The sequence below is a fragment of the Nannobrachium achirus genome (assembly GCF_963921795.1).
Source record: "Nannobrachium achirus genome assembly, chromosome: 7".
NCBI lineage: Eukaryota > Metazoa > Chordata > Actinopteri > Myctophiformes > Myctophidae > Nannobrachium > Nannobrachium achirus.
Genome location: NC_137816.1, coordinates 30,232,120 through 30,258,091, shown reverse-complemented (window position 1 = coordinate 30,258,091; position 25,972 = coordinate 30,232,120). Strand labels below are relative to the sequence as shown.

Sequence of the window (25,972 nt, the reverse complement as noted above, 5' to 3'; positions counted from 1 at the left end):
AAAGATAATGAGAAACATTCTTTATATTCCAATCAGGAACAAAACAAAACAAAACAAAACAAAAAAAATGTTACCATTAGCACCAGACACAGCGCAACAAAACAAAAATATATTGTAAAACAAATCCCATTTTCTCTTTTTATATAGAAGCTTAAGTTGTCGATGTTTCACATGGATTATGGATAGCTATTTTTGTCATTAAAACGAAAACAGCGTTTTCCATGTTACCCATTTGGGAGGAAACAATGAAGGCATTTCTCTGTGAGGGTGTTTGTGAGACTCTGCATAGAATCTACCTGATGGAGACTGAGGCGTTATTAATCCTCATAACTAGCAATGTACAGCAAATAGATGGCAGCTAATCTGGTTACAGGTCGTTTCCGAGGATTAGAAAAAATATTGCATTCTTTCTGGCTATGCTCGTTAATTTATATGTACTCTCCGCAAAACAGTATGAAACTAAATATGTAACTTGTTTTCTTCTATTTTGCCAATAATGCAACTGAAAGATTAAAGACTGATTTATGTACTTGCGTAACCGGTTGTCGTGTCAAAAAAATAACGGATCCAACAGCTTGCAAATCAGCGATTTTTGGCAATACCGGCGCGCAACTACATAAAAAACACAAACTTGAATGACGCGCAGAGTAATTCATCTTCAATGAGAGGTGAGAGTTTAGGTAGGAGGGTGTGCGCTCCTCTCATGCACACTCCCGTCTGAAGAGTTGAAATGTGTTGAACTGTTTTTTTCCTACGCAACACGTCATAGAAGTACATCTATTCACATGAGGAGCGCAGCGCCAAGCCCACGGTGTGGATCCAAGCGGGTACGGCACGTGGCTCGCCCTAGTGTCTCTCCCCGTGTAAAAAAAAAAAGCCATTTAAAAGAATCATGACGTGTTCTCACCCAAAAGTTGACCTGAAATCCATTAGGGTTGGAGGTAACTGAAAATGGACATCAAGCTGAAGCGTTTTCTGTTCATTTGGTTCCTCAAACCTCCGTCAGCAATCCAGACTGTCAAGTGACATGTGCGGCGACCTCTGACCCGTTTGTGACCTGCAAGTTCATGGGGGTAAAACACCCGATGTAGGTCAGTAATAAACACAACTTTGTGAATGCTTGCACACTTGGGGCAGAGGAGCATCAACAATGCCTTACATGTAACCTCATATAGCCTTTCATTAAAGTAGGCATCGTTCCCATGTTTTGTCTGGCCTCTAGGTTCAAAAGCGGGGTTTCATTCATGCAGGTTGCAGGTGTTACAGTACTTCCACCGTGTTGGGGGCGGGCGGTTGCGGGTGGCTGACTAGTAACCAGCGGAGGGAGGTGTCAGAGTCGACTCGCACATCACTACAAGAGTCTTTGAATAAACTGCCCCGATGAGCGGTCAAGGTCAGTCCCAGTGCCACACTGATGCATGTCCCATAATTAGGCACATATTCTTAAAACGTATTTACACTAATGGGCAGTAACTTAGGTCTCTGCTCTGTTGGGAAGAATATCCCCACATTAGAACCAAATCTGGAAAGGTCAGGGGTTAAGTTCCTTACTGTACATACCAAGTAAGCCATATACCATTACTTTTGCACAGAATATCTTTTCAAACTTGTCGTTAGTGGTCATGAGTACATCCACACAGAACAGATATTACGCAGCGATAAAACAACGCAATCTTTATCCTGAACTAGGTCGATTATTCACGCTGAATAAAGGCATCAACCTGTATGAATGAGGCACCAACTACACAAATAGTTTTGATGCACGCCGGGGATTTCTGTATTGGTTCTATTTGTCACACCCCCTGATGTGCACAGACGTGAGGAAGAAACAAAAAGAGAGAAATGACAAAAAGAGAGAAATGACAGGAATGAATGACCGTCACGTGATCAGTGATTGTTTTGCCCTTTAACATGTCAGCGAACACCCAGCTCAACTCAGCTCTACACTCACCTCAATAAACATTTGTTTTTAATTTCTAGTTGTCAACAGTCGACGCGAATTCCTCCACACATACAAAATAATCTGAACTGCAAGTAAAAATCAATAACAGTAAAATCCACAAACACATTAAAGCCAGCCCACTGTCTTTGATGATTAAATTGTAATGCACAGCCCGAGCATAGAAAGATGACACAAACTGGCTTAAGAGTGGCTTTGTAAGATCATCCGTAAAGTGGTTGTAATTTAAATAAAAAGGGATGATAGCTCAAGTAAGATATGTTGATGAAGAATGACACTGTGACTGTCTATCTATTCTATGTTATGTTGTTTTTTTGTATGATCAGCCTGTTCTCAAAAGGCATTGGCCAACATTTGTCCCCAGACCACCAGCCAACAACAACCTATGACTTTTTCAATGTATCTTTTTCATGTAACGCTTGGCCAGTTTGCTCACCGCCTCCTCCTCTACAAAAAGCACAGAAGATTCTCTCATCTCATCTCATCGATCTTTCACCTGGAATGAATGAACAGACAAAACTAACATCTTTAGTATTATAGTGGTATACGTGGCATTGTGTGAATGACCATGTGTTTTTCTAAAGGATTTCCCATTGGATGACCTAAGTTTGACGAGACCCCTACGTTTTAACAGCGGGCAACAGCCGGTGATTCTGGGCGATGTCGTCCAAAAGATACAATACTTTCATGTTTTTAGGCGACGTCGCCTCATCGCCTGCCATTGCCAGCAGTTGCCGGGTCCCATTGACAAATAACACACTTCTGGATAATACAGCCGCACCGTAGGTTTTCCAATGGTTTTCCCATGAGGTCTTAACTACACTACATCACTGGTGGGGGGGGGGGGGGGGGGGGTCATAACGACACATAGCCACGTCATGTGGGTCCACCGCTCACTTCACACTGGTGTGATTCTTTTTTACAAATGTGTCACAAATCAGTGCCATGAAAGCAATGAGTCAGGGAAAATAGCCATTACCAAAAAATGGGATACAATCAAGTTGGGGGGAAAAAAGCAATTTTTTTACCATCAATTCCAGCCCCGAACTGAAGGAAAAGGGAACCGCACGATGACCCTTCCACCAGAAAATTAATCACTTAAGCCCTCAGATATAGCTAATCTACAAGCTCACCAACATCGCGGCATGTTATGAGCTTGTGGATTGGCTATTTTCAAAAACCTTTTGAACATTTTGTTCTGTGATGACATGCTCAAAACAGGTACACCAAGGTTAAAGTGGTTAATGAGCATCCCTCAGTAATAATATACATAATATAATATCCCATCTCACAGGCCTAATCCATTTATGAGATGAATCCAGTGGACATTCAACCCCTGCTTCTAATAGCAGCTACTGAGTGCCAGTACTGTGAGTCACACAACGTGCACACATACAGCCATACTGTATTTTCAGCTCCACCCCGTACTCTTGTTTGCTGCTTAATTAATCCTGAGAAAGTGAATTAAAATGGTAAATAGTCTTCAATAACAATCAGACAGCAGAATTAATTCCATATGAAACTGAAAAGAAGAAAAAAACAAAACTATATTGCAATACCTGTACAATTGCACACAGAAAGGACATGTATTCTTTAGAAATAAAAGCTTTGTTTTTTTATATATCTTGTTTTTTAAAACAATCTAATTACATTGGCAAAAAGAGTCTCTTCCGTTATCTCCTTTTCCTGGGTTTGATTGGCAGGAAAAAGCCATGTGACTTGCAGTCCTGTTAGCGTGCTCATGATGGCAGCACCTCAGAGAGGGAGAAACAGGAGAGGGAGAAAAAAAAAGTGTTTAAGTGGAGAAGTGAAGGGTTTTCTACCTCAGTGGAGCTCCCCGTCCTCCTGCATTCTGGTAAAAAAAGAAAAAAAAATAAGATAAATAAAGACTACATAATAGAAGTCATTTCCTCCTTTAAGACTGTTGTTATCCATTTGTTTCTTGTAATCCCGTCAAAGCTGTGTGAACCTCTGCTCGAACCCGGCTCTGGGGGGGCCAGAGAGAGGCGCTGCTGCGTCAGGTTCTGTCGGGGCCCGGGAGAGAAAAGTGAAAAGGTGCTGTCCAGTGAAGATCACTTCTGTTGCCACAGAGTTTGTTTGTCATAAGAGTTTTGCAATAGGTTGTGGGTGGTAATAAAGGTAACTCTTTGGAGTGAAGTGCTCCCAATACGTAGGCACTAGGAAGAACCAAGGCAAAGAGAGGGAAGCAGGGGTCTCAGCGTCTCATCTGACCCATCTGATAGTTCTCTCTGGGCTGACGCTGGTGCTGCTGGCGGTGGCCCTGGGACTGGGGGTTGTTGGCCTGCTGCGCTCTCCTCCTCTTCAGTGTGCCTGCACGGAGGAAACCACAGGGGTGTCACAACAAGGGGGAAACGTTACTAGGGTCCAAGGTGGAGGGGCCTTAACCCATTTAGGCCTGGAATTATTGAATGCTTTACCCAGTGAAAAATAGCAGATATACAAGCGTAGAGCTATTTTTTAAAAAGTCGTGAAAATGTGTGCAAATCTTTGAATGTATGTATTTTCAAAGCGAACGTTTGTAACTCAAATTTTGCTTCTGGGGGGTCCCTGGAACTAAATATTTTGAGATGGGGGTCCGTGGCCAAATAAATATCATTTTTGGGGTCCTTCACATGAAAAGGTTTGAGCACCACTGATATAGTAGTCTCTCAAGAACAGACTAACTGAGCTCCAGTTAAGTGAAAAGGACCTTTTCTTTGACGATGGCTGGCCAGATTGCTGACATAGAAACACAGGTTTTTCAAAAAATCTTAGAAGGATTCAAAAGACACTTATAGAATCGGGTCAAAATTCGAATTTTCAGGATTTTTTCAGAATTTTCAGGATTTTTCACCGAGTGCCGCAGCGCACTGGGGGTCCCTGAAACTAAATATTTTGAGATGGGGGTCCGTGGCCAAATACATATCTCATTTTGGGTATAGTGGTGCTCAAAGTTTGAGCACCACTGACATAGAAACATAGGTTTTTCAAAAAAACCTTAGAAGGATTTGAAATATTGAAAGACTTGCACAAATGTTCACAATTTTTTTATTAACAAAATGTTCACAATTTAAAAAGAAATAGCAGATGTACAAGCTTGCAGCGTGGCATTCAGTGCCACTCTGTGAGCTTGCATATCTGCTATTTTTCAATAGCTAAAGCACAAAATAATGCGTAATAATGCGTTCCCAGTCTAAAGGGGTTAAACCCCTCCCCCTATGAAGAACATTCATGGGGGGCCCACAGTGAATCCTTGTACCCAGGGCCCAGAACACCCCTGGCTCTCAGTATGCCTTTCTTGTTTGTTCAAAAAGGAGTTGTTCACCCCAAAGAATTACTAATTTCTATCAATTAAACACCACATGAAGTCAAGGAGATTTATTTTGTTTTTGTCTCAGCCAATAATGTGATGACCGGGTCATCTGTCAGTAAAGACTCAATTCGTCATCAAATTATTGCCTCAGGAATGGAACAAAAACAAAGAAATCTTCAAGGCTTCATGGGGTGTTTAATTCATAGAACTGAACTACTCATTTAACTAATGCAGGGGTCTTCAACAGGGGGTCCGGGACCCCTAGGGGGTCCTCAGAGTTACTACAGGGGGTCCTTCAAATCTTCCAATCCTTTTTATATTAACAACTTGAACCCTAGTGTCCATATTCTGAGAACTGTCTATTTTCGGCAAAGAGGTTTGGTGTAGAGGGGGAAAAGAGCAGACTAAGTACAGAGTAAAAGGTCAAGTTCATTAGGTAATGACGGCTCAAGTGGTTGAATATCTGATAACACAAATTGATCCAAAATACACTGATGATTGTGCTGTCAAACGATGAAACTATATGGAATCTATGAAAAGGTTGTGGGGGTCCCTACTTTATCTCTCTCTCAACTAAGGGATCATTGGCCTTAAAACCTTATCACTCTTTCAATTTGCATAAACAGTCCATTATTGACCCAGGTTATGCATGCAGCATATACACAGGGAGCTGCTGGACCAATTATATGAAAATAAAGCTAAAACAAATCTGTGAAATGCTCCTTCGAGGTGGCGAGACGATGGCTAACTGCTTGCTATATGGAAGATGCTCTACTCACGACCTGCAAGCAAATGCTCTACATGGAAATGGAATGGTTAAAACATCAGCCTGGGGACCTTTAACACCCAGACGGTCGCAGAGTGCACACTGTCATGTTGGCTTTCTTTCAACAAAAGGTCAGGTTCATGAGAGTTGACATCTACCTGCCTCATGGGCAGCTCTACACTGCCTTCTCTAGGGCACTGGTTCTCAAAGTGGGGTCCAGGCCAGACCCCCTGGGGGGGGGGGAGGTAATGTAGCATTACAACCATTTTAACCACTTTATCCATTTATATGTTGGCTATTCAAAAAACATTTGGGGTTAAGGGCTTTGCACACATCTCTTTTTTCCGCTTGATGCATGATTAAAACGCATTGGATTTGGTGTGCAATGCTGTGCAGAATCCACACTGTGGTTCCGAAAAGGAGTCATAAAAGGAGTCAATGAGCTTTTGCCGCATGCGAAAAGACGCACAAATCGAACTGGGTTCGATCGAAAAAAAAGCGCACTGCCGCAGCCATTTGCCGCACAGCAAATTCGGAGAGGTGTGCATGAGGTCATAGAGAATCATTGGTTTCTTATAAAAAAAAAAAAGAATCGTCATTTTCTTCCGTGCGAAAAATCGCGCCTGTCTGCAAAGCCCTTTACTCTATAAAGTTACTCTATAAAGTATTGCACCACTCCTTCATTGAACTCAATGGACTTGGGTTTTGGGGTTTACTCTATAAAGTTACTCTATGAAGTTGGGAGAGAACACTAATAAATATTGAAAGTATTTGACAAAAATAGATCAAATTGGGGTTGTATATATATGTATAAATATGTTCAGTACAGTTACCTGGCAGGGGTTTGGGTGGAGGCAGTTTGGGGTTGCTGCTGGGCGTGTGGACACTGCAGATCTTAATGAAGCCAGCCATCAACATGATGAGAGCAATGCCCATCAGTAGCACCGCCCACCAGTGAGCCTGTACACACACACACACACACACACACACACACACACACACACACACACACACACACACACACACACACACACACACACACACACACACACACACACACACACACACACACACACACACACACACTTCTTAAACCAGAGGTCTTAAACAGGGGGTCCTCCAAATCTTTGTGTCATAGAAACTTTTTTATATTAGCCACTTGAACTCTAGTGTCCTTATTCTGAGAACTTTTGCCAAAAATAGCGTTGTGAGCTTGTAGATTGGCTATTTTTGCCAAAGAGGTTTGGTGTAGAGGGGAAAAAGAGCAGACTAAGTAAATAGTCCCTGCTTCATCTCTCTCTCAACTAAGGGGTCCTTGGCCTGAAAACATTGAAGACACCTGTCTTAAACCAACCTCTTTTCTGTAAAAACTATAAGGACAATGACAGTAGGCAAACAAGTGTAATACGCAACATGGTGTCAGACTCCGGACGTCTATTTGCAGTAGATCTACTATTTGGAAATATACAGCATTAGTTAATGTGTGTACACTCACCACTATCCACTCTGCAATGTTCTCGTAGAGCTCTGCATTGAAGATGGCCTTCTTTAGCCTGGCCAGAGGCCCGTCTGCGTCCACCAGGCGGCACTTCATGAACACGTCACAGTAGCCCTTGAAGTCGTTGCAGGGCGAGCCGGGCTGCAGGGTGGTGATCTTCTTCTGGAAGAAACTGGCCCATATCTCAGAGCCTGTGCTGGCGCAGGTGTTGGGCTTCACTGCAGGTAGTACAGGGACATGGATTAACTGATTGATTGATTAATTCATTGATTGAATACTTTATTAGTCAGTAATGTAAACAGCATGTGGTGCAGTAGACATTAGCCAAGCTAAAAGGATATAAAAGTCCTGGGGACTTAATTCCATTGTGGTCCTTTGTAGACATGCGATCAACAAATACGAAACACTATATGTACAAAGGAGGAAAAGGAGAAACGTTGGCAGTGAATGACACCTCCTTTCGTGGGTATTTACATGTACCTCCCTGGCTTGTACCTCTCTGGACAGTTCTGAAAGGAACCAGTGTTACACCTCCTTTAATGGATGGTGTCAGGGCATTCCACATTTTTGTGGCAGAGTACTAGAATGAGAGCTTTCTCGTGTTTGTTCTAAGTGTGGGTGATACCATATCATGGTCTCTCCCTCGAGTGCTGCGGCTGTGTGTGTCACTCACTTTGGAGAAGTAGTTAGACAAGCATGAGGTTACTGAGGGCACTGTCTCTTTGCCTATCTTAAATACCAGTCCCATTTGTATTTGCTTAACTCTGTCTATTCCTACCTATTCCATCCACACTGAGCCATCCTAGACTAGGCAAAGTGTGTTGGAATTACAGTAGGTGGGTCATGGGCTTCAGGCCGAGACACACCTGTTTAGACGTCCTTTTTATACTTAAACGACAACTTCACCACTTTTCAATCTATCTATCTATCTATCTAGGTCGTCCTCAGACGAGCCCTCCATCGTTGTTTCCAGTCATCTCACTTTTCAACCTATCTTCAAATAATTGGTCCTCACTAATGTTCATGATAAAATAGCAAAATAATTATAATAATAATAATCTACTCGGTCTGTGTCTCATAGGAGGGCTGTGGGCAGTTCATGATGGGGAATCCAAGCTATATAGAAACTGCAGACTTTATATTCCTGAAAGGTTGCAATGTTATAATGGAAGCCATTGTTCTTGCGATAATAAAAAATAAATATTTATATATATAAATATAAAAAAAATATATATATATATTTTAAATACAGTATGTTTAAAAAACAAATTTGCCTATCGATGATGTCACTGATAGACATGTTTTTGAACTGCCCACAGCTCTACTAAGAGACACAGACCGAGTAGGATTTGTTTTTGCTATTTTATCTTGAACATTAGTGAGGACCAATTATATGAACATAGGTTGAAAAGTGGTGAAGTCGTCCTTTAAGTATTAAAATCACAACCCTATGTAGCAGACAGTACTTTGTTTGTATAATTACATGACTTGTTAACACAAAATGAAGTTCTTTCCTGTTTAGTCTGAAGTTTGATATACTGCAATGCGGAAGGCTTGTGTTGTGGAAACAGAGTTAGATGGTGCCCAGCTCAGATACAGATCCAAATAGCCTGTAGCTATCTACGACTGAAGGCTGTCCAAAGCACGTTTTGTTAGGTCTGTGCTCAAATATTCTAATGTGTCCTAATGTGTGAAACAGTGTGAAAGGAACACACACACACACACACACACACACACACACACACACACACACACACACACACACACACACACACACACACACACACACACACACACACACACACACACACACACACACACACACACACACACACACACACACACACACACACACACACACAGTAGAAATCTGAGAAATGGGCAATTTAGTTTCTATGGAATCCAAATGACTGAAATCTACAGTATGGAATCCATGGAATCCAAATGACTGAAATCAGTCGTGGCGACTGAGAACTTGGATTCATGCGGGCGTTTTGGAGTTACAGTAAGTCTGCAGAACTCTGCCAACTCACTTTTCTCCATGCAGCAGACGTGGCACAGCTCGGCAGCCTCATCCGTGCCCTCTTGGGGGGCACAGGTGCACACCTCCAGACCGTACTTCTCACAGATGGAGCCTGAGCAGCCCTGTTAAACCGCACACCCAGCGTCAACTTATTCAAACATTCATGATTATGCTAAGTGACTTACAGCTGTTCAAACACTTTTTGACTTGAAGCAAACACAAGAAGACATGCATACAGTACATAATAAAGCAATATGCCTCAAGAGGCTGTGGATTGCAGTGATATAGAGCAGCTAAAGGGGCATTATTAAAGCTACAACCTTCTTAGCTCTTCTAAAATCACAGTAAAGGATATTGCTTTCATAAGAAATATGCAAATCATAGACATAACTAAATTTAAACATTTTTTTAGGAAAAATTTCACTACAAGAATAATTTATACAAGAAACTAGTCCCTGCGATTGCCTGCAAAAACAAGGAAGTTGCTGTGCAAATCCACGAATGGTACCGAACGCTTATGCAACATCTGCCTTGGTTTAACCCTATTCTCACAATTTTAAATACTTTTTTAAATGATAAATACAAAACAAACGGTTTTGGACAAACGGTTTCCACCCAACAACGACGATAAACCTTCTCTTCTGGGGGGTGGGTTGGGGGGGAGGGGGTCCGAATACATTCAATTTGGGTGTCCTTGACTTGAAGGCAGCTTACCCCGTTGAGGCAGACTTGTGTGTCTCCGTGGCAGGCGGTGAAGTTGGCCTTGGGTTCTGATGAAGGACACTGGGCGGTCAGACCGTTGCACGTGCCTTCATGAGCACACTCCGACTCCACTCTGCACCTCTCGTTGGTGCCCTTATAATCACACTCCGGTGTGCAGCAAGGACCCTGGCTGGGACTGTTGGAGATTGATGAACACATACCAGTAAGCCGACCCAAAGTTAAAGGTAGGGTAAGTGATTTTCTTTGGCTAAAATAAGTCTTAAATAGCTCAATATTCTGATAGTACTCATTGCTATAGAGTTTTTGTTCAGTAACAGGAGTCTCCCCAGCTTTATAGAAAACAGAAAACGCAGACCATGGGATACAAAAAAACAAGAGCGACGTTACAAGAGCGACTAACATGATCCTGTGGACGGAGCCGTTTCTCGGACATGTTTACGAACCTGCAGATCTTGCCGGGTTTGAGTTTGCACTTCCTGCCGTCGACCTCGTTGGCGTCGTAGCAGCAGGGGTCTTTGCATTGGTCGCTGTAGCCACAGTCACACTGTTCTCCTGTCTCCACCAGCCCGTTACCACAGATAGGCTGGCCAGATTCTAGAAAACACACACACGCACGCACGCACGCACACACACACACACACACAGAGGAATGAGGACTCCCACAAACACACACAGGTTGCTTTCCGGGGACCAGAAGTTCCAAAATGGTGGATTTTAATTGGCGGAAACAGTGGGGACGGTTCTCTATTTTTCTCCAGCCTATGCTAGGGTATTTACCGACAAAGCAGCTGTCCTTCTTCTTCTCCAGGACCTGGCTGACGTTGCGGACGCTACAGGGGGAGAACTTGTTGTTGTTCAGCTTGTCCCCGGACGTGGCTCTGGCGTACATGATGAAGTTCCCCCGCTCCTTCTTGTCCTGCATCTTAGACTCTCCTGGGGTGCACTCCGTCCCAGAGTCATGCTGCAGCAAAACAAAATACATTCAGACCAGGGTTTCTCACAGTGGGTGCCGTGACGCAAGTCAAGGGGTGCCACAGGCAGAATACTTTGATCATATTTGGAACTGATCAACGTCACTTCAGTTGAACCACTTACACCCTCTAGAGCAGTGGTTCTCAAACTTTTACATTTGAAGGTCTCCCCTTAACTTTGACACTGTCAAATTTACAGACTTGTAAGGGTCCATTTAGACCCCCATAAAGGGAGAGAGACCCTGAAATCCACTTTGAGAAACCTGAGTTGTACTGTACTATCTTTTTCAGTCTATAGTACGTCAAGTCTCTTCACCAAAAATAGCAGTTCTACAAGTTCTAAACGCGTCATGTTGTGACGCATTGTAAGCTTATAGATGGGTTATGTTTGGTGAATGTTCCCCCCAGAATAGGAATGCTGGGGTTTAAGTGGTGTAACAACAAACATAAAAGATATTTTATATCAGTCCTAATGAAAACAGATATTCTCTCAAGTTTTCCTCATGACATATCTTACGGCAAAAGATTGACATGTTTTACATAAATGTAAGATGCTGAACAGTAACAATGTAATTCAGGGGTGCCGTGGATAAAAAAAAAAGGTTATTTACAGATGTGCCCTGAGCCAAAAAGGTTTGAGATTTATCCATCCATAAATTCCACAAAAATGGGTGTGAGTGTCTGTCTTTCGTATATCTCGTGAGGAGACCTCATATGTCCAAAACGGTTACTTTTCAGAAATTAAAATGAAAAAGTTGCAAATCTACACACTCAAAACGCACCTCTTCGCGCCACTTGTGGATCTGCTACTTTTGAGTGACACTGTATGATCAAGAAGGTGTTCGTTTACAGGGGAAGAAAACACAAAAAGGATATAAAAGGTTTCTGCTCCATTGAAAGAGGGGTGTTGCTTGCCAAAAAGAAAGATCTACAAGCTAACACCCTGTTCTTTTTGGCAAGTGACACCAAGGTTCTATGGAGTATATAAATTGAAGCTAGAGGTTCAGGAGGGCAGGTTCAGACCATAGTTACTCACAGGAGAGCCAAAGTTGTGTCCGACCTCGTGGGCGAAGGTGATGTGTGAGACCTTAGGGGGGACGTGGGAAGCGTAGTTCTGCACGGTGATGATGCCCGTGTTCAGAGACTTCCTCTTCCCATCAGAGTACAGCTTACTCTTCTCACAGATGCCTCCGGAGCTTCCTGAGAAAGCAGGAAAAAACAAACACACACATAAAACTTAAAGTCATAGTGAAATAGGCCTGTTACAATTATTACATAATCGTCTAATCGCAATGATTTGACATAATCACAATTATTTGTCATAATCGCTGAATGTTGAACATTTTTCATATATTCAACATTTTCAAAAAATAGTAGAAATAGCAGATCTACAAGCTCACAACGCGTCGTGTAAAATGTCATAATGGTGACAGCCCTATTAGTGAAATGGCATTCAGTCTGAGACGGCCTCGCGAACCAATAAGAGGCTCCCATCCCTTCAGGCTATGGAACGGTGGACTCTCACTTACTGTAGCTGGGAGCTAGTGCTTGTAGCCTGCCGGCTCACGCTGCCCAAGCTAGCGGGTGACGGCGAGTGGAAAGCAGTTTATTTCTAATCTATAATGTTTACTTTTCAAATACAGTATATATTTTAGTGTGCTGATTAAGTTTAAAATGAGTAATGCACCGTATGGACGTCATCTTGAATGATATTCAAAACAGAGTAGCTCTGTAATTAAAATCTGGTGTGTTTGGAGTAACGTGAGCTATGGAAACCAAACAGGTGAATGAAATCAAGATTCATTTATGTTCATAAGAGTCTATCTATGTCATCACGTAGTATGTTTGCATTCACAGGAGGTAATTAAGACTGCAACTTTTGATATAACAATACACAAAACATTCTTTGGGATCTTAGGTATGCCCCTATGATCACCACGGATATGCTCTAAAAGTGTGAAAAAACATTTTTTTAAGTTCACCAGGTCTTTAACATCTTTATCTGGGGAGTACCTATTTGGGGCAGATAAAAGAACAATCTATTTCTTTTCTCCAATTCTTTCATTCTTCATACTGTACATAGATCTACAAGACTACAACCTCACAACAGGTTGAAGCTCGACAAAACTGTTACTTTTCAAGATTCAAATAATGATGCTTTTGTGGTATGATCTTTGTGAGACGTTAATTTACCAAAAAAAATAGATTCTGCCTGACAGCGACTATATACTTGTACATATCAGTCAAAAGACAAAAAAGCTCAAGAGGTTATTTACATTGAGCTCCTTTGAGTACAAGTGTGTGTGTGTGTGTGTGTGTGTGTGTGTGTGTGTGTGTGTACTGTGTACCATGTGTTCACGCAGCAGCAAAGTGAGCAGGTGGTCCTCAATGTGGCTCCTAGGGGAGTGTGACAGCCACAGCTAGGGGGACGTTTGGGGTCACGTCACCACGACACACTGCTCACGTACAGTACACTCAAAATAATACACTATGAGGACATGGCCAGTTATTAGTCATCTACTAGTTTGTAGCCTTTTATGCCTCTCAAAACAAGACAATAAGGGGGCTCACCGCAGACGTGTAAGGCTCTCTCAAACCAGGGGTCCACTTTTACCATATTTTATACTTTGGCTATTCAAAAACATTTTTAATGCAAATCTATGCTTCTGGGGGTCCCTGGCACAAAACATTTTCAGATGGGGGTCCGCTGCCACAATACATATCAATTTGGGGGTCCTTGACACAAAGTTTTAGAACCACGGGCTGGTGTATGAGGCAGAATGTGGCAATTGTACAAAGGCGTAGGCGTATGTGTTGATGAAGTATTGAAAAAAGAAAATCATATTTGTGGTGCTCCATATCGGTCAAAGTGAAATGGCCTTTCTGCGTTGTTTTGACGCCCCCTCAATATGGGATGTATTTGTGGCATTTATTTATTGCAAATACCAATTAACTCAGGAGATTTTGTATTTGAAGAAGGTTGCCATGGGGCCTATAGGCAATACCGCTTTCCCGAACCCTTGTTTTTCAGATACAAAAAAACAAACACGGTAAACACCTCATTAAATTAACTACAGCATACCATTATTGCATCCACACACAGAACATGAAAGTGAACTTATCTCACCGGAAAGGCAATTATATATTTTTAATGACTATTTTGAGCCAACATTGAAATTGTGTATGCATTTCCATAAATAGGGCTTATGAACCTTCTTTAGCAGCTCTCAACTATAGAATTCTGTCAAAATCCCTCTAAACCCAGTCTCTTAATTTATCGTCTGTCGATTGGAAACCATATGTCCAAAACAGTTACTTTTCAGGATTCAAATAGAAAAGTAGCAGATCTACAAGCTCAAAAAGTGGCACGAGTTCCGAGCTTGCAGATCTGCTACTTTTGATGCTTTTGAGTGATGCTGTAGTATGATCAAGTTTGTTTACCCCACAAAAAGTTAAAATGTGGCAATAAGGTTTCTGCCCCATCGCATTGAGAGGTGTTGCTTGACTAAAAGAAAGATCTACAAGCTAACAATCTGTCCTTTTTAGCAAGTGACCCCAAGGTTCTATGCAGTACCGGTATATAAATTGAAGCTAGAGTTTCAGGAGGACAGGTTTAGATCATAGTTACTCACATGAGAGTGTGTGTCCGACCTCGTGGGCGAAGGTGATGTGTGAGACCTTAGGGGGGACGTTAGGGGGACACTAGGGGGGACTGCATTGTGATGATGCCCGTGTTCGGACTTCCTCTATTGTGTATAAATAAAAGCCTTGAGGTCAATACGGCAGGGGCCATTTCTCCTGTTTTTGTAGCGTGAGGCAGCTTGATATAAAAGTACACCCCTTGGACATGACGCAAGTATGTCATATGCCCCCCAATCCAACACTTGATGCTGCTAAGCACTACGTTTTTATAGTCTTTTGTATGGGGAATCAAACTCCCAATCTAGTGGACACTTTAACCGTAAGGCCACTGAGCTGGTCCTATTGTGTGTTTGTATACGTGTCCATAAATAGGGGTGTGAACCTCTTCTCTATCAACTCTCAACTATAGAATTCTAGTCAAAATCCCTCTAAACCCATTCTATTGTTGTGTCCAGGCAGTGCTAGCAGTCAGTGTTGCCATGTCTGCTTATTAAAGCGACTTTAAGGCTTCTTTTGTCGGTTGTGTTTTTTTGGGGGGCTTGTTTCTTAAAGTGTAATTGCTTATTATGGCTTGTTTCCTAAATGTTTCAATTATCTTTTAAACCGGTGTTTCTCAAAAATATTCATGTCATGGAACCCCAAATTAATGTGTATTTGTCCCTAACCCCGTACCAGATTTGTGTTGTTGGAATGTTTACATTTTTTTTTCCATAATCCCTCATTCTATTTCAAATTTTTTAGAAAAGGTTGTGAGCTTGTAGATCGGCTATGTTCAAATAGCCGATGAATACAGCATATAGGTTTAAAGTGCTCATGTGGCCCAAGCGTCGCTTCTTTTGGGCTTGTTTTCATAGACCCCGGTTGCTTATTTCTCTCACAAAACCTGGCAACACTGCATGGTAGTAAGTAGTTGTTGAGGCTGTGAGGGAGGGGCAACAGCAGCTTTCATTTCCCATAAACCCACAAGTCCAGTCATTCAGGGGCAAGCCCACAGGCAACAGCTTCCAGCTACAACCATACGTGAGCTCAGAGCACTTAAGGCAGTCAACAGTGAGTGTGTGTGTGTGTGTGTGTGTGTGTGTGTGTGTGTGTGTGTGTGTGTGTGTGTACGTGTATGCCCTTTCACTGCAGCTGCTTATGTGCAGGCGGCAATTGGTCCAATTCAATAAGAGGCCCATTAGCGGGTTGGACTGGGTTCATTCTTGGTTCACTCTACTATAGCATTCAGCACCCGTCTCTCTCCTCTCTTAACCTCTGAATGCATTAATTGTTTTTCTTTTTCGTTTCATATTGCGAGTATGGCGGTGTCTGAACTGGTCATAATCAAGGGCATTGGAGAGCCAAACAAAAGGACCCATAAACGCCATACATCAGGTACCGGTTTAGAAAAAAACACATATTGAACCTAAAATATAATAGGAGTAATTTTTCCAAACATCACAGGAAACTCACTGCGTTGTACACAATTGTGTCGTTTTTCAGCAGTTAGTTGCTTATCGTGGTGACTAATGCAGTGGTTCTCATACCCCTAGAAGAGAAGAGTCCCTGGACCCTACTTTGAGAAGCACTGGACTAATGGACAGGTTCTCCAAAAAGAAAAAACATCAAAGAATGAACGTCGACATGGGCGTTTTAGCATTGTATCAGCAACAATCTCATTGGGCCGGTCAAGGTCAAATCCACAAGAGAACGTTAATGTGAAGATGTGAATAATAGAGCCACGTCTCTGGATTAAAGTCCAGCGTAACAGGACGACACGCAGAGCTACAGACAGATGATCTGGAAGAACACGGAACGAAGCGAAATGTGTCATCTTCAATGTTCAAACAGAACCAGTTGGCTTAGCAGCACTAGACGCTGCTAAATAGTGAGCCAAGTCGATAGTAGCCAGTTCCTGAGATGCGTTTGTTTTTAGTGAGAATTGCTATTTTTGGGCGTTGTCTGCCACTCCAACATTTGACCGAGTGCGCCTCTGACAGAGGCTGATTAATCAATTAATTAATTAATACCTGGCAGTGAATGTGTTAAAAAAAAAACAATTTCCATGATTTCTGTCTGTCTGTCTGTCTGTCTGTCTGTCTGTCTGTCTGAGTGAGTGTCTGTCTGTCACAGCGTTTCTCCTCGGTGGCTGGAGCAATTGGGCGGTCTGGCCATTAAACGAAACGGGTATTTCTTACATTGATGCTCCTACATATTATCATGCAAGCACCAGTTAAAGTTACTTTCCATCCCTCATATACTGTGTGCACAGTGCACACGCCATAACCCACACACAGCACATCATTTCGGAGTTCATATCTTTGAACGGGTAAGGGCTAGTAGTAATCAATTTATAGAAGCAATAACCCATAACAGGTGTCATAATCTTTCACAAGTCTCCCATTTCCGTCTGTCAAGACTAGGCTATGTTCCAAAAGGTTCTAAATTAATATTGTCCTAATTTACTGTGTGTGTGTGTGTGTGTGTGTGTGTGTGTGTGTGTGTGTGTGTGTGTGTGTGTGTGTGTGTAAACATGTGTGTTGGACAGATTCATTAGGGTGTGTTTGCTTGGGTAGCTGTCACATTGATTACTTCTAATTCCCTCTGGCATCAAAACCTCATTGCTGACAGCAGTCTAAAGCTTCATTTCTATTCCATCACATGACAGGATATACGCCCATATAAGCACTACGGTGGATTCCAACCTCAGGCACTTCACCACTGCGCCACCTGAGTGCCCATAATTAATTGAATTTAAAGGTAAATGATTGCTTTATTTTAATAAATAGTACAACCACTGAGAGAACCCATTGCTGTAGCATATATTAGAAATATTTTTCTTATTCAGATTGTATAACTATCAGTGAAATAAACAAAATAATAATTTATTGGTATTCACGAATGACCAATAAACGCCTGAGACCAAAGTTCATACACACCCTGGACTAATCAGTGAGACTGGACTTGTTTGTAGACGTAGACTGATATGGAGAGTCAGAGAGGAGAAGAATTCAGAAGAGGCAGAGGAGAAACCGGTGAGATCAGCTGGGGCAGCGCAGGGCAGCGTGCATCCAGGCCACAGTGGCCTCAGGGCAGACCATTTTTTTAGGTGCCATCAGGCCAAACTAAGAGGGCATGGAGCCCATGATCTTTATTATGGCCTACATGAAAATCCTGCCCTGAGCGACGTTGTCATCACAGCATATCGTTTATCGAGATGAATGGAAAACTGCAAGTTGGGAATATCTGAATAAATATTCCTTCTCGTCTTATCCAGTCGTTTGTGAATTTGTGATTAAAAACGAATAAATCCCTGCCCAACAGTAAAACATACACAATCTATATTTGGCACAAGCTCATGCCCTTGAAAAGTATACGAAATGTGTTTAAGCTTTGATCCCCATTGATCCTTTTATGAAGCATAATTTTCATTTGGATTTCACGATAAGCTCATTTTGTGCAGAAAGTACGACTTCTTTCTTTATCATCCCTTTAAGAACATTGCCATTCTGCAAAACGCCAAAAAAAGAGACAGAGAGAGATACAGAGAGACAGACAGACAGACAGTCGGAGGCTGAGAGAGAGAGAGAGAGAGAGAGAGAGAGAGAGAGAGAGAGAGAGAGAGAGAGAGAGAGAGAGAGAGAGAGAGAGAGAGAGAGAGAGAGAGAGAGATACCACACGCCCGCACGCACAGATAGAGTCAGAGAAAGTGTGTGGAGATGAAGGGGAACAATGCTGACAGGACTGAAAAACTCCACAAGTTCAAGATGCATTCCCTTCCTCACGTCCTTGAAATAAAAATTACACACATCCACAGAAGGAATGAGCCAGTAATGAAACAGAGGCCGATAGAAGGGCTTATCAGGGTGTGTGTGTGTTGTGTGTGTGCGTGCGTGCGTGCGTGCGTGCGTGCGTGCGTGCGTGCGTGCGTGTGTGTGTGTGTGTGTGAGTGTATTCTGATAAACATCACCAGCAAGGAACCAACAGTACAGTCAGTAATTTGATTCCATTACTGATCTTATGAACCTGGGGGTCCACAACCCAGCAGAAGACCTTGGCTTCTTCACCAGGCAGAGATGAAGGAATCCACACACTCTGTCAGCAACAAAACACTAATGCAGTATTATGCGGTAAAATCTTTTACTCTCTCAGGGTTACATTTGTTCTGAGGATTTTACTAAGAAAGCATTACTTCCCTCAGAGCATCTCCATTAAATTAAAAACATTCACAGAATAAAATGAATTGTTTGAGTGACATTATCTGATCCCATTGCCAGGTCTGAGTGTGGAAATAAAATGAAATGGACCCATTTGTTTTGTGTACTGTGTGTACAGCCTGCTGTGAAATGCACTACCTGCTTGGAATTCACTGCGTGCGCAACATGTGGCTTGAAAACCCCAATCCTTGTTAATTGTATCAGCTATATGTGGGTGTCAGGTCCTTATCTGTCTGTCATATTATCAATCACGGGGTTCTTTCGAAAGAAAAGATCTACCTCTCCATCTCTCTCTCTCTTACTCTCAGAGACAATACAGTTACAAACTATTCCCCTGATTAAAATGATTGTCTTGGGACAGCTTGTGATTATGAGGAGACATGCGGGGTAGTTTATATAATAGCTAGATTCTGATTAACATTTTGATATATTTCAAGTTCAAACAAGTTAACTTTAACTTTGGATTCATTCAAACTTGAGCAGATGTACAAAAAGATGAAATATAGAAAGAGAAAGTTTCTGTCAATATAAAATAGGCAACAGGAAGGGATACAAGAGAAGGGTCAGAGTCTGAAGAGGTACGTTTTCAGGCTTGGGCTAAAACTGAGTATTTGAGTCTACTACAGTATGTAGTAAAACTTGTGTCATATGCCAAACATATGTCAATTTGGGGGTCCTTTGGCACAAAGGAGTTTGAGAACCACTGATTTAGAAGGCATTTGTAGAATCGGCCTCATGTCTTAATATGCAAAATAATATTTCCATCATCATGCACATGGCACACGTATGATGATCAGTGTGTGTGCGTGTTCTGTATGCCTGTTTGGGCAGTGTTTTTTTTTAGTTTGTTTCTATGTTTTTAAAACCTGCTAACGTTATATTATTGACTTTGACTATTTACTATTGAGTATGTACAGTATTTCCTTGCAATGTATGTAGCACTCTGAGATTCCTTGAATGAAAAGTGAATTACAAATACAATGTATCATTATTTATTATTGTTAATTCTAACAGCAAATTCTGATTTAGTTTTAGTTACTGCATATTCTTCTGAATAAAATGACATTACGTTTTTTTTAAAAACTATCTACAGTTGTTTTGGCGCAGATTCCTAGCCGATCTACAGGCGCGTGGCACGTTGTGAGCTTGTAGATCGTCTATTTTCAGAGCGCAAAGCATAAAATGACTTGTCTTCGATCTCTTCTCCACTAGTCCCTCTCCAACATTTTAGTCTAGTTTATTTGTTGACGAAATTGTAGCTTAAGTTGGTTTATTATATTTCGTTTTTATTTAGTCCTCGTCAGAGAAAAAAGGTAGTCAACACACATTATTCATCATAGTTTTCGTGGAAATGAACATGGTGGTGGTGGGTTGAGTGTACTGACCTGATGGAGCGCCGACCCAGGCCAAGCCCAGCACGCCGTCGTCAAAGTCCCGGTCGGTGAAGACGTAGGCCAGGCAGTAGTCGTCGTGGTTCTGCTCAGAGTTGAGCTCCAGAAACTTCTCCACACCGATGTTGGCGAAGCGGAACGGATTGGATTTGTCCTTCTCGTCCAGGGTTGTGTTGATCTGAACACAAGAGAGTTTGCAGCAGGGGTGAAAACAGGGACACTCATAAATACTAGATGTATTTGGGTTTGCAATGCAACTGTTTACTAGTCACTTCAGACTTCACCCATCTCTTGTATCCCTTACTGTTTGTTGCCCATTTTATATTGACAGAAACCTTGTATGTCTATATGTAATCTTTTTGTACATCTTTTTATATAATGATGTAGTATTTTATACTTTGTTAAATCTGTATGTGGGTTTTATAAATATTAACCAAATTAAAGTATTAACTTGAGCTTGTGAATAAATAATAACTACACAGGAACACAATCTTTTCCATTTCCCCAAAACAATGGAAAAAAGACAAAAATATTTTATTGTTACTCAGTTAGATCTTTGCACATGAATGTGATACCCAAGTGATTGAATGAAGTATTGATTTTTTGCACAGGATATTTGCACTTTATAGTATAGTTTGCACAGTGGCATTTTGCACAATAATGAATACAGTTGTGATTTTAAGTATTTATTGAATGTATTTTAACTAAACATTTGAGGTAAATTCCTGTTTAGCTGAGCTGGCCACTCAGCCAATGAGCCACCACACCTGTGGAAAGGTTAAAACAAATGTTTGGGGAAATCATGATGGCAAGTGCAATATATTTACATTTAAGGGCAAGTGCAATTAAGCGTTAATAGAGCAATATGAGAAGTGCAATACTGTATGTGAAGTTTGATTGGTTCCTTAACAATTACCTTTTCTGTGGCTGCCAGTGTAATTGGGCTGGACCATTGTCAGGATGGCAGAGGGGGGATTATATGACAAGCTTGTGGAATTGCAAAGTATTGTGTATGTTGTACTGTGAAGAAGCAACCTTTACTTACATGTACCTGTAGTTCCTTAAGATTTTAATATATTTCATGTGGGTCAAGGTATATGTATTGTATGTACAGTATTTATATTATGTTGACGAACTAGAGCACTACTCTGGGAATGGTGCAGTCCAGGCATCTGTGTTAAAAGGCTGCCAGTTCACTGCAGACAGAGCTGTAGGTGGAGAGCTGGACACCTCCGTGTCAGGGGTGCTGGGGAGCAAGTCTTTGTGTCACCCTTTTGTACTTTGTGTTGGTGAATAAAGCACTTTCTGGCTGCAACCTACTTCAAAGGCCTCTGGCATTCTCACATCTGCCATCCAAGTTACTGTACAGTAGCACTAATATGCACTCCACTTGCACCTACCCTGTTTGTTGACTAGGGTCCATTTACTCTCACATTTTAACTGGATATAAGGGTCTGCTACTGTAAATGCCTCAATTGTAAATTGTACGATGACATACAGTAGTACACATGTGTACAATGATGCAACAAGTCTGAAATGTCTGTTCTTATGAAACTATTGAAACACCTTTTTGGCTTCCTTCGTCATCTTTTTGAGAGTGAACCAACCTGTAAAGTGTTTGGACTGTGAGACTGTGAGTCTTGGTGATTTGGATTTTGGCACCGGATGCCTTGAACGCAGCAACGTTTGAAACTTTTCACAAGACTTCTTTCATAGAAAAGAGAAAGCGCAGTCTGAAACGCTGGCAAGAAACAAAGTCCTAACGAATGCTCACAAAAGGAAAGCGTTTCTAGATGTCTGTCACCTCTTCAGACTTCTGTCACATACAAATCGTTGCTGTCGCGCAGAAACCTCTTATCTCCATATTTTAACTTTTTGTGTTCTTTCGTCAAGCAATGCCCTACTTGATCATGCTACAGCATCACAAAAGCATCAAAGGCATCAGATATACAAGCTTGTGTAACGCGCCGCAAAGCAGCGCGTTTTGAGCTTGTGGATCTGCCCTTTTGACGTTTTTTAATTTGAATCCTTAAAAGTAACAGTTTTGGACATATGAGGTTTTCACCCGACAGAGACTATATGCAACTTCCTGTTTGAGCAGAAAGGAAGATGAGGATTTAACAGAGGATTGTGGTAAAAAAAAAAAAAAAAAAAAAAAAAAACTTGCTGCCAAGTCTACTGCTGCAAGGTGTTTTCATTGATTTTGGCACGTGGCCACGTTGTTCCCAATTAAAACAGCAGCTGGCAGTCATCTGAGCCTAAAGTCTGTGTTTCAGATCACTAGTTTTTCAATGGGGCGGGGGGGAATAAATGAATATAATACATATCATTGCTGTCGAGCAGAAACCTCTTATACACTTGTTTTAACTTTCTGTGTGTTTTTTTCATAAATAAACGTCCTACTTGATCACACAAACGCATCAAAAGTAGCAGATCTACAAGCTCGAACCGCGTTTCGAGCTTGTAGATCTGCTACTTTTGAAACTTTTGAATTTGAATCACTGAAATCTGCTACTTTTGAAACTTTTGAATTTGAATCCTGAAAATAACAGTTTTGGGCATACGTATGAGGTTTCCACCATGCTTCACGATGTGATGCATGTGTAAGCTTTTCTATTCTTTTAAAGCCATTGCAATAGCTGAAACGCTATGACTATGGCTAAAGTAATTGGGTCCTTGGCACGGAAACAAAATAACTGGTCATTAAAACAACACGCACCAGACTTAACCCACTCCTCATTCATGGTAAATCAGTAGAACAGGTCGACAGTTTCACATACTGTACGCATCTTGTACAATGGACTTGGGTTTGATTAAAACATTACATCTGTCTACTGTATGTACGTTCTCAGCAAAGACTTCATGTAATCTGTAAGTTAAGATCATGGTCTGGTTGCCCCTCACCTTCCGTTATTAGTGTACAAAAGCATTATTCAACCTGTTCTGTTGTATTTTCCCCATGTTTCTTCACTATATTGTCCATGTCTAATAAAAACTAACTTTTCAGTATTGCCCGTATTGCCTCCAAGGTTATCGGCCTTCCTTCACCCACACTTTCTGATATGAACAATAAAGCCATCACACGTTTAGCACTGACAATAGCAAATCACACTGATCATACCTTACATCAGGGGTTCTAAACATACAGTATATGAACTGAGGACCCCCACCCTGACAAGCACAAGGAATTGTAGGTATTACATTTAATGTGACTCGGTTCCACAGGTAAATATTGTGAAAATGGCAGATTTACATGCTCATAGATCTGCTATTTTCACAACGTTCGCCTCTTGCTTACTTAATAATTGACAGTTTGGCCAGTTTGTTATTAAAACGGTCTTGAAAATCCTTAAATTGTCCCTTTATAAATGTGCAGATACCCTGTATACACTTATGTTGGTTTGTTTACCGTTGAGTGAGACGTTTTATTTTTACATTAAGCTAATCATCTGGGGACCCCACAAAATAATTTGGGGACCCCACTTGGGGTCCCCACCCCAAGTTTGAGAACCACTGCCTTACATCATCAATGCAAACTCATTTCATCTGGACGAAGATACCGAACTTTGAAATGGGAAAAAAGTTTTGTCCTTTCAGCCATTGCGGCATTAAACAAACTACTGGGGACTTCATGAATTGTGTGCCATGTTGTTCTGTGCTACATGGTGATGTGTTTTTCAGTTGGAACAGACTGTGAAGATGAATGTCCCTGAGGGGACAATAAAGACTATTATTGTGTCCACTCACCCTGATCCTTTTCACCATGAAGCTGATGTTACGGATGCCCATGAAGTCTGTGGTCTGATAGATGGAGTCGATAGCCTTCACGTGGCTGGAGATCTGCAGAGAAAAATATTGCTGTTGTTACTGTGTGCTCCGTTCACATTGCCCAGCGTGGCACAAAAAGGTTAGCTTCAAGTTTCTATGTTATATAAGGTTAGCTTCAAGTTTCTATGTTATATATATCATATATATGTCATATAAATGCCTAAAGAAGTAGTATTTGTTTGAATGAGATGTACAGTATTACAGTATAGTGAGTGAAGTGGTTGTTTTTGAAAAGCAGATGTCATTATTGAAGTGTTTTTCTTACATGGGTGTTTCTTTGTAAATAACCCTAACCCTAACCTGACCCACATGATATGTGTGAAAAAGGTGGAGTCAGTAGGAGCACCCGTGTGCTGTGAGAACCTGTCAACGCTGACACCGAACACCATGGGTGTCTGCGTCAATTCTGGTTGCTCGGTCGATGTTCTTGGTACAGGTACAGTGTATTACAACAAAAAGTTTAAAACAAAGTAAGTCCACGACCGTCTGTGAGGCTGTCCTTATTTCACCCACCAGATGATTTAGTAAGTTAATCTGCTCTCCTAATTGGCCCCTGACACGGCTGCTGTCAGCCCTTTCTATATTGAACTGTTGGCCGTGGCGCTCCATGCTGTCAGTCAGCCAGCCAGCCAGCAGAGTCCTGCAAGGCTGCACCACTGGCTGCAAACCTAGAGAAGATCTGTGGTATCATTATGTCTGGTGTCATGTGAGCCTTTTGTTTTCTATTTGTATGTATTTTTCTGCCCTTTGCTTGATTCCGTTTGTAGCGAGGCATTGTGTTGCAGACAAACTGACAATAAAGTAATGTATGCCTACAATCTGTTATTTGTGAAACAGCAAGAAAGGGGTCCTGCCATCCTAGTGCTCTGTTTCCTAAGTAGTTGGCACAATATGTAAAATTATTGTTTAGGTCCTGCTGTTCTACATAGAGCTGAGCCAACCAGTTGAAGGAATTGCAAATTGAGGCTTTAACCTTTGCTTTTGTGAAATGTTCAAGACTATTAAGGATTGTATGGATGATGCTTGTGAAAATGCATTGTATGTATTTTTTTAGTTTGACCACTTCAAATAGTCCACTTTCTCCAATCTTAAAATAATTAATCAACCAAAATATTTTTTACAATTTCCTAGACTATTACATTATTATAAAGTATTTCACCCCATTTCCAGGCCTATAGCAATCATATAGTTCAATAATGAGGCTCTTAAACCAGTGTGCTGCTATCAATGCACCAATACAGGCTCCAGCTGTCAAAAAGAACACATCTACAAGCTAACGTATATCAGTGCAGCGTGTTGTTAGCTTGTACATCTATTTGTCACGTGAAGTCCTGTGGCCGCTCGTGCAACGCAGCACTACATTTTACCACGAAAAATATTTCACGTAATGCTATACAAAAACAATCTATATACAAATATTTTCCAAAATCTTTGATTAATTCCAAACCTGGGAAACTGGCCTGGGAAACTGTTTTTCTAACTTAAAAAAAAAAGAAAAAAGTCCAAGAATTTCATGACCGTGGGAACGCCTGGAGAAGTTCTACAAGCGGCTTGATCTGCTTGTAGATCAGATCTGCCATTTTCGGCGCATGACGTACTTCCAAGTGAGTTGAATCAGTCGTGGCGACTGAGAACTTGAATTCAGGCGAGTGTTACAGTAC

General features: G+C 41.5%; 1 protein-coding gene across 1 annotated transcript in view; it reads right to left on the bottom strand.

The window, feature by feature from the left end:
- Positions 1–2,872: 2,872 nt before the first annotated feature.
- Positions 2,873–25,972, bottom strand: part of adam10a (ADAM metallopeptidase domain 10a) — a 122,260-nt gene continuing 99,160 nt past the window's right edge. Inside the window, exons 7-16 of the mRNA XM_080729841.1 lie at positions 24,231–24,323; positions 20,478–20,661; positions 12,291–12,454; positions 11,061–11,244; positions 10,727–10,877; positions 10,275–10,458; positions 9,571–9,682; positions 7,535–7,755; positions 6,873–6,999; positions 2,873–4,291 (exon numbers count right to left, since the gene is read on the bottom strand). Coding sequence (XP_080585967.1) covers positions 4,176–4,291; positions 6,873–6,999; positions 7,535–7,755; positions 9,571–9,682; positions 10,275–10,458; positions 10,727–10,877; positions 11,061–11,244; positions 12,291–12,454; positions 20,478–20,661; positions 24,231–24,323 — 1,536 coding nt within the window. The 3' untranslated portion in view covers positions 2,873–4,175. The remainder of the gene's footprint in view (positions 4,292–6,872; positions 7,000–7,534; positions 7,756–9,570; positions 9,683–10,274; positions 10,459–10,726; positions 10,878–11,060; positions 11,245–12,290; positions 12,455–20,477; positions 20,662–24,230; positions 24,324–25,972) is intronic.